The sequence below is a fragment of the Mustela erminea genome, chromosome 3 (genome assembly GCF_009829155.1).
Source record: "Mustela erminea isolate mMusErm1 chromosome 3, mMusErm1.Pri, whole genome shotgun sequence".
NCBI lineage: Eukaryota > Metazoa > Chordata > Mammalia > Carnivora > Mustelidae > Mustela > Mustela erminea.
The window spans coordinates 135,170,635-135,180,175 of record NC_045616.1 but is presented as its reverse complement, the minus strand read 5'-3'; the positions used below and the strand labels follow the sequence as shown (position 1 = coordinate 135,180,175).

At 40.1% G+C, this 9,541-nt stretch overlaps 1 protein-coding gene across 1 annotated transcript in view; it reads right to left on the bottom strand.

The window, feature by feature from the left end:
* Positions 1–8,571: 8,571 nt before the first annotated feature.
* Positions 8,572–9,541, bottom strand: part of NUP155 (nucleoporin 155) — a 64,303-nt gene continuing 63,333 nt past the window's right edge. Inside the window, exons 34-35 of the mRNA XM_032337573.1 lie at positions 9,329–9,435; positions 8,572–8,774 (exon numbers count right to left, since the gene is read on the bottom strand). Of these exons, the coding sequence (XP_032193464.1) occupies positions 8,636–8,774; positions 9,329–9,435 (246 nt within the window). The 3' untranslated portion in view covers positions 8,572–8,635. The remainder of the gene's footprint in view (positions 8,775–9,328; positions 9,436–9,541) is intronic.

The window sequence follows — 9,541 nt, the reverse complement described above, 5'->3', positions numbered from 1 at the left end:
TGAGACACTGAAGAATGCCAGAGCCAGTATCCTGAAGGAAGCTAAATCTCTGAATAATTGTATGGATGAGAGCTACTCCTCCAACTGAATCAGTACCTTGTAATAGTAGTATAAGAGAGAAATAAATGTCTCTCTTCTTTAGGCCACTGATTTATTGTAGGGGCTTTTTGATACAGCAGCCTAGTCTTATCTTAAATAATTCATACTCCACGGGGCACCTGGGTGGTTCAGTGGGTTAAGCCTCTGCCTTCGGCTCAGGTCATGGTCTCAGGGTCCTGTGATCGAGCCCCGCATCAGGCTCTCTGCTCAGCAGGGAGCCTGCTTCCCTTCCTCTCTCTCTCTCTCCACCTGCCTCTCTGCCTACTTGTGATCTTTGTCTGTCAAATAAATAAATAAAATCTTTAAAAAAAATAATAACTCACACTCCGGTACCTGGGTGGCTCAGTTTGTTGGGTAACTGCCTTCGGCCCTGGTCATGATCCCTGAGTCCAGGGATCGAGTCCTGTGTCGGGCTCCCAGCTCCACCGGGAGTCTCCTTCTTCCTCTGACCTTCTCCCCTCTCATGCTCTCTTTCACTGTCTGTCTCTCAAATAAATAAATAAAATCTTTTAAAAAATTCAAATCAGAAGCTTATTTAAAAAAAATAATTCACACTCCATCTTGTAACAAACCTCAACTTAAAATGTTTCCTCTTGTGCTAAAAGGCCTCCAATAAGCACGCAGCAGCCATTTCTGTGCTATGTGATACTAGCTATAGGTGACTGGTTGAAAAATGGATCCTCTACCCAAACTGCACTATTTGTACTTTCCCTCCAAGAGATTTGGAATTTTTTTTTTAAGGTTTTTTGTTTTCTATTTTTTCCTTTTTTTAAAAAATAAGATTTTATTTATTTATTTGACAGACAGAGATCACAAGTAGGCAGAGAGGCAGCAGAGAGGCAGGCAGCCTCTCTGGAGTCTGGAGCAAAGGGGGCCACCATGCCAGGTTGAAGAACACCAGTCTCCACTCGGCCCACAAATTCTGTAGATGTCCTGGAGAGGCAGATGCAAGGGCTTGTCAGTTGGACGAGCTGGTGACAGAATGCAATCCAGAGCTTCAAGCAGGGTGGTTCCAAGGGCACTCCCATCTTTTCGGGTGACTTTCCATCCTTTGAACCAAGGTGTGTTAGCACTTGCTTCCAGCATGTTGTCACCGTTCCAACCAGAAATTGGCACAAATGCTATTGTGTTGGGGTTGAAGACAATTTTCTTAATGTAGGTGCTTCTTAACGATTAACTTCTGTTAACTGATTAACGATTCATTTCCTGAACCATCTCCTCATATCTCTCCTGGCTGTAGGGTGGCTCAGTGGAATCCATTTTGTTAACACCAATAATTAGTTGTTTCACACCCAGTGTGTAAGCCAGAAGGGCATGCTCTAGGCCTGCTCATTCATGGAGATACCTGCTTCAAATACATCAACACCACCAGCAACCATCAGGACAGCACAGTCAGCCTGGGATATGCCCGTAATCATGCTTTTGAGAAAGTCTCTGTGTTCTGGAGCATCAAGACATAGTACTTGCTGGCCTCAAATTTCCACAGGGATATCAATGGTGATACCACATTCACGTTCAGCTTTCAAGACCCAGACATACTTGAAGGAGCCCTTTCCCATCTCAGCAGCTTCCTTCTCAAATTTTTCCCGATAGTTCTTTTGTTGATCCCACCACATCTGTACATCAGATGACCAGTAGTGGCAGATTTGCCCAGGTCTATGAGTCCCCGATGTTGATGTGAGACTTTTCCTTTCCCATTTTGGTTTAGGTTTAGCAGTGTTTTTCATGACACCTGTGTTTTGGCGACAAACCCGTCTGGAAAAAACTGGTTGGTATATCTAGATTTTTTTTTTTATGATTTTATTTATTTATTTGACAGAGAGAGCGCAAGCAAGGGAAGCGGCAGGCAGAGGGAGAGGGAGAAGTTAGCTCCCTGCTGAATAGAGAGACTGACACGGGGCTTGATCTGAGGACCTTGGGATCATGACCTGAGGCAAAGGCAGATAGACGCTTAACCGACTGAGCCACACAGGCACCTCGGTATCTATCTTCTATATAAAGAAGTGAACGTCACTGATTCAATGAATGGGTTGTAAAGATAGATTTGTACTGTGTCAACTTGGATAGGCTGAATCCCCTCCTGGTAGGTTTCTAGCCAGAGTAGACCACAGGGAAGATTCTTCCCCGCCCCCCGACCCCCAAGGGAGATTTTTTTTTTTTAAGATTTTATTTATTTATTTGACAGAAAGAGATCACAAGTAGGCAAAGAGGCAAGCAGAGAGAGAGAGGAGAAAGCAGGCTCCCTGCAGAGCAGAGAGCCCAATGTGGGGCTCTTTCCCAGGACCCTGGGATCATGACCTGAGCCGAAGGCAGAGGCTTTAACCCACTGAGCCATCCAGGCGCCCCCGCAAGGGAGATTTTTATGGGAGATTTCAGGGGCAGAAGTGAAGCAGCTGTCTTAGAGCTCACATAGGTGGTCACTTATCTGCTGGCTTTGCAGCTGCTCTAACTTCCCTTGAGTTAGTTCCAAAGTCTCTTTCAAAGTCTCCAACTCCTGGGCCAGATGTAAGTATTTAGCTCCATGAAGGACTCAGCTTCTGCAGGACATCAATACCACCATGGTCAGAAGCAACAAAAACTGACAAGGATTTTAGTCCGTCCTCATGAACTTCAGTTCATGCTTGTAGGGTCCGACCTGGCTTTACCCTCTTTTTTTTTGCAGCCATCTTCCCTTGTTGCCTGACAGCTCTATGAACTTCAAGCTCCAACATCTGATGCAAAGAAACAGTCTTACTGAGACTTAAACCAGCTCTACTGATTCTGTAATATCAAATTCCTATAAAAATACACACCACAAACCCATTTTCTTGTGTTTTTCTTTCTTAGAACCGTGACTGATACAATATGTAAGACAACAAATTTTAATGAATATAATATTTCTTGCCAAGATATTATTTAAAAGTATCATTTCTGCTATGGTACCAAAAGGCTAGAGATGTCTCATACCCTACACTGTCACACATCAAGGAAAAAAAATCTATTTCCTCAATCTGTGCTTCATTCTGATTCAAACAATTCAAGTCACATACCCACTTTGAGTTAATCACTTGTCCTAAAAAAAGAAAAAAAAGCATTGATTGGTTTAGGCTTTAGTTAAGTGTCACTTATAGACTAATCACTGTGACAAGGTGAGTTACGAGATTGTAGTAGCAATAACTAATCATGGATTTTCCCTGTCACCTGAAATGTGGACATTTTGTACTTATGCTTCCCTTTGCTTGTCATTTGGAGGGTCAATTTATCATGTACGTGGGCAGACAACAAGTGAGTACTCAGAAGCCATTTTGACCATCTTCCAGTTCAACAGAAACTATTAAACTGAATTACACAATCCGTTAGAGTTGCCAGAGTTGTCAGAGAGAAAAGACTATTTCTCATGGCAAGCACTTGGCATTCACATGTCATCTCAGTAATAGGGACTCACCCTCTCACTTCTCTTCTGAGGTTGTACTTCAGAAAGAGACCTACAACAACTGTGTAACCTGGCAGATGGACTGTGTGGGGAAGCTTTGATAGTTTACCAAGCTGCCGTTCGTTCTTTATCTTCAGATGAGTGTAACAGTACTGTTGTAACATGCATCCTTTTAATTTCAAGTCCTAAATTCTCCTCTTGTTTATTTTATTTTTTAACATTTTACTTATTTATTTGACAGAGTCACAGCTAGAGAGGGAACAGAAGCGGGGAGGCGGGGAGAGGGAGAAGCAGGCTTCCCGCTGAGCAGGGAGCCCATGTGGGGCTCAGTCCCACGGCCCTGGGATCATGACCTGAGCCGAAGGCAGATGCCTAGAGACTGAGCCACCCAGGCATCTCAATTCTCTTGTTTAAAGAGAAATTGGAGTTATTTCTACTTTCAGAAAACCTATCAAGGGGCGCCCAGGTGGCTCAGTGCGTTAAACCTCTGACTTCAGCTCAGGTCATGATCTCATGGTCCTGGGATGGAGCCCCAAGCCTCAAATCAGGATCTCTGCCCAGCAGGGAACATCCTTTCCTCTCCAACCTCTGCCTGCTTCTCTGCCTACTTGTGATCTCTCTGTCAAAAAAATAAATAAAATCTTAAAAAAAAAAAAACTATCAAAAGGAAAAGGGGAGGGAAAAAAAGTAGGTAAAAAATTAAGGTTGGCTCCAATTCCTTGGCATCAATACTAGACATAGGAAAGAATATACATGCTTTTAGGTAATATATCTCCACCCAGTGGTAAACAAGTGTGTTCTTTATGAGAAAACTTATCCTATGATTTGTGTGCTATTCTCTATATTATTTCAATTAATATCAGGGTTGTTTTGTTTTGGGGGAGGGCATGCAGGGGAGAGGTAGAGAGAGAATTCCAAGCCGCCTTCACACCTAGCCCAGAGCGTGACACAGGGCCTAATCTCAGAACCCTGAGATCATGGCCTGAGCTGAAATCAAGAATTGGATGCTCAATCGGATGCCACAGAAGTGCTTCAAAGTCAGTTTTAAAAAAATCGTATATTGGGGTGCTTGGGTGCTTCAGCTGGTTGGGCGACTGAGATTTCAGCTCAGGTCATGATCCTGGAGTCGCAGGATCGAGTCCCGCATTGTGCTCCCTGCTCAGGGGAGTCTGCTTCTCCCTCTGATCCTTCCCTTCCCATGTTCTCTCTCACTCTCTCTCTCAAATAAATACATAAAGTCTTAAAAAAGATAAATAAATATCATATACTGGAAACTACCTCTTATTTTTTTGAAAGCTACTGTTAGGTTTTAAAAATATTTTATTTATTTGAAAGAGAGAGAGAGCAGACACACATGTGCACATGCAAGGGGGGCTGTAGAAGAAGAAGCAGGCTCCCGCTGAGCAGGTGGGACTCAACCTCAGGACCCTGGGATCATGACCTGAGCCGAAGGCATTTAAAAAAAAATTCTGCTTGACTAAAATAAAAGAGCTCTATCAGAGCCCAAGCAGATTCACTTTTAAAGGATGTAAGATTTTGATAACAAAGTGGAGAAAGATCATGAGTTCAGGATTGGGTTTTGTGGGGTTTTTTTTCTGTATTATTTTTTTATTTTTTAAAGATTTTATTTATTTATTTGACAGAGAGAAATCACAAGTAGACGGAGAGGCAGGCAGAGAGAGGGAGAGGGAAGCAGGCTCCCCGCTGAGCAGAGAGCCCGATGTGGGACTCGATCCCAGGACCCTGAGATCGTGACCTGAGCTGAAGGCAGCGGCTTAACCCACTGAGCCACCCAGGTGCCCCTTTCTGTATTAATTTTTAAGGGGAGTATGAGGTCAAACTATTTGATAAATCTGAGGGTGAAAAGTATCATATCCTCGGATGTTCTGATGAGGCTTCTCATATCCTTGAAAGGTCATCCTAATGCAAAAAATGGGAAAATATGAAGCTGCCTGCAAAATGACAGGAGTAGAAGGCTATTGCTCCAAAGCAGAGTCTCTTTATTTTTTAAATTTTATTTATTTATTTGACAGAGAGGCAGTGAGAGAGGGAACACAGCGGGAGGCGTGGGCAGAGGGTGAAGCAGGCTTCCCACCAAGCAGGGAACCAGATGCCGGGCTCGATCCCAGGACCCTGGGATCATGACCTAACTGAAGGTAGACACTTCACCAACTGAGCCACCCAGGCACCCCAAATTTGTTGTTGTTGATGTTTTTTAGAGATTTTTAGTTATTTATCTGAGAGAAATAAATAGGGGGAGCTCCTAGAGGGAGAGGGAGAAGGAGATGCAGGGTCCTTGCTGAGTAGGGAGTTTGGTGCGGAGCTGGATCCCAGGACTTTGGATCATGAGCTGAGCCGATGGTGGGCGCTTCACTGACTGAGCCACCCAGGAATCCCGAAAAAATTGTTTCTTAGGAAAATGAAAGTTTGAAGAGTTTAAATGATTAACTGGAAGACTCAAAAATATTCTGGAAAAAAATTTTATTATTAAGAGAATTTAAAATGAAGAAACTGATAGAAAATGAAAGAAAATTATGTGCCCTTTCAAGACCTTTACATTCAATATTCCAGTTCTTCATTTTCTTGATACAACTGTATCACTATCACAATTTTTCCTCTCATGAATAAGAGGAAAAATGAGGTGGGAAGTATCCTGAGGAAGAGAATGAGCAATCTGTGAATCCTGAGACTGAAATTAACTATATAACATAAATGTGGAGGAAATGCATGTGATCAGCAGAGACGTGTTCAATGAAAAAGTCACTAGTAAGTCACATATGTTATAACTAAAGAAATGCTGAACATAATCACATGCATTTCACGGTCAATATCCCATACCCTGCACAATTACTCAAAAACAGGTTCTTTCTCTTCTTTCCTGACCATTTTGCCAAATGAAAATGATCTATCTAAAACTAATATGTCACAATCAAGGTCTTCAGTGACTTGTCATTGCCTACAATGAATGCACTGTTTCATAAATAATGTTCAACTTATTATTCATTGCCTATATATGTTTAATTGTCAGTATAAAGAAATAATGTGTTGACTAAACATCAAGTATGAGATATATTAATACAGTGATAAATGTGTGAGAACAATGCTATTCCAAGCTTGATCCACAGACCACCAGTATCAGTATCACATTAGAGGTGGAACACCTGGTTTTAGCAGGTTATCCAGGTGATTCTTATGAATTACAAGTTTTAGAAACATTGTTCTAGAAAGCTGAAAATGCACTAATTTCTCTTAGGGATCTCACCCTCCCCAAAAGTATGGAAAACATTTGCTGTGCAGCTAGAACTGTTAAACCTTCTCAAAAGTGCTCTGTGATAGAAAGAACAGGGTTCAGATTTCTGACTCCTAAGGACCATTACAGTCCTTTTGAAAGATCTAGCTTCAATATCTGAGTTGAGTATATTTAACATAACATATATATTAATATGCTTGTGTGTAAATGGGCTTAAAAAATACATATATATAGTAGAATTGGAGTCATAGCTAAATACCATTTAAGTAAGACTTTCATTTTAAGTAGACGTAACAAAATTTTAAGTTTATAGAGTTAACAATGCATAACTTACATTCGTTTTACATATTCAAGAAAACTAAACTTAAGGAACTAAAAGCCGAAAAATATGAGAGGTAGTGGTATCTAATGAGTGACATTTTGATAGTCTATTAAATATTATGAATTAGATATAGGAAAAAGGGAACTAAATTCTAAGAGAATAAATACGAAAAGGTCAACCCATGGCCTTGGGAAAAAAGAAGGGAAGGAAAACTATTTTCAAAATGTACTATAAAAATTGTTATACATGCTTCAGTGACAATAAGTAGAAGGCAATTACTCTTGATGGCATAAAAGATGAGAGGAAAGAAGTCCATGTCCTCGCTTTTTTGTCAGTCCTGGACATTCCTACTCTGTTCTCCTTCCTTGTTGTTGCCATGACTTGGTTTAGTTATTCCAATTTGCTGAAGACTAAAATCTCCATCACTAACAATTTTACTTTATATATTGTGTCTTGGGTAAAACTCATTTGTTGTGGTTATTGATTGGGAGGAAAAAGAATCAAACAGGGAGCAAATTCCCAGATGATGCTTCTCTGCTGGTTTGGTGCATACATTTGAGAACCACTGCTTTAATGTGGTTGGTAATCAGTCGCAAGGACTGGTAGGTAGACACTTAAAGGAAAACAGTATCCTGGGATCGAGTCCCACATCGGGCTCTCTGCTCAGCAGGGAGCCTGCTTCCTCCTCTCTCTCTCTGCCTGCCTCTCTGCCTACTGTGATCTCTCTATGTCAAATAAATAAATAAAATCTTAAAAAAAAAAAAAAAAAAGGAAAACAGTATCTCTCTGTGTAGGTTTTTAGGACATAGAGTAGTAGTTACACATTTGCTACCTGCTTAAAAAATAGCCAAGTATATATTAATCTTTGGCTCAGTTGGTTAAGCAGCTGCCTTCGGCTCGGGTCATGATCCCAGCGTCTTGGGATCGAGTCCCACATTGGGCTCCTTGCTCGGCAGGGAGCCTGCTTCTCCCTCTGCCTCTGCCTGCCATTCTGTCCGCCTGTGCTCGCTCACTCTCCCTCTTTCTCTGACAAATAAATAAAATCTTTAAAAAAAAAAAAAAAAAAGAATTACAACTGACAATATTAGTAGTTGGAAGAAATTTCTTTCCAAAGATGAACCGAAACCTAAATAATTTTTTAAGAGGCAGTGTTTATTTGCCTCTATTAGGACTGTTGTAGAATCCAGTGTTATGGAACTTGCTCAGCTAGCCTATTTAAGTTTTGATATCAACATCCTTGGACTAACTTGAAAATGAATACTATAAGTTCAAAATTTCTGCCTTTATTAAATTAAAAATAAGAATTTCTAAATGTTTATATTTGTGTTACGATCGTAAGTAATCTTATTTCAATTGTTTTTTTAACCTGATTATTAAAAAGCAAAATAATAATAAAAAATAATTCATCTGGCAAATGTACTGTTTGTAGATATTGCCACTTATTTCTATTAAAATTGTTCTTAAATTCTTAAATTAGAGCACCTGATATCCGGACCCAGCTGAGCTTTTATTTTACAGATTAAAATGCATGGACGACAATACACTACAATAATTAATGAAGCCGTTCTAGTTTAGCCTGAAGAGATTTAAAATTTCCCGTGATGGCTTGTACTGCAACTGAAGAGCTCATAGACTGAAGCTCAACCAGATAACCACAAATGGCATCCAGGCACAGATTTGTAAATCTTCTCCTGTAAAGGAAAAGATACCTGATCAACTGTTGATACATTTAGAAACATTTCCTCCTGTAAGACTTCTCTCTAACTTCTGCTAACATTACTATCATCCCAGAAAGAGCAAGGATCATATGATTAAGTAAATGGTAAATCAATGAAAACAGACAAGAAATGCAGGGGGAAGGTGAATTACCACATGACCACCATGTTCTTTTGGGAGATTATTATAATGGAAAGGAGACAATAGGGATGGCTCTTTAAATTAATATTGAATTACTTACATTCTTTTGGTCTTTTTAAACAAATATACCTTGAAATGGCCAATAATCTCACAAAGACATAACTGAACTGAAGGAGTTTAGGAGTAATTCATAAATTACATCATTTACCTATAGAAAATATTCAGAACAGGGGTTGAAAAATGGAAAAAACTCTAACCTTTCATATATGCTAACTGATACCATTCAAATAGTAATTCTCCATATCTTCCCCCATCTAACTTTGTTGTTCAGATACTTATTAAAAACATTTAAGGTTTTGCTATAATGTAATAGCTAATTCATAGTTACCTCTCACAATTTAAAACCTGGCTAGGATTCTCAACATATCTTGCCAATAGTACATGTATACAATCCAAAAGGTGCAGTGGCTTCTTCATTCTGTTCCAGAATGGATCCTATAAAGAAAGCATACACCATGAGTTCTAACGCAAACTGTGTCAACTGATTTTTCAACCATTTATATTATTAGTTAAACCAGTCTTCAGAGTCCCAGGCAAAATT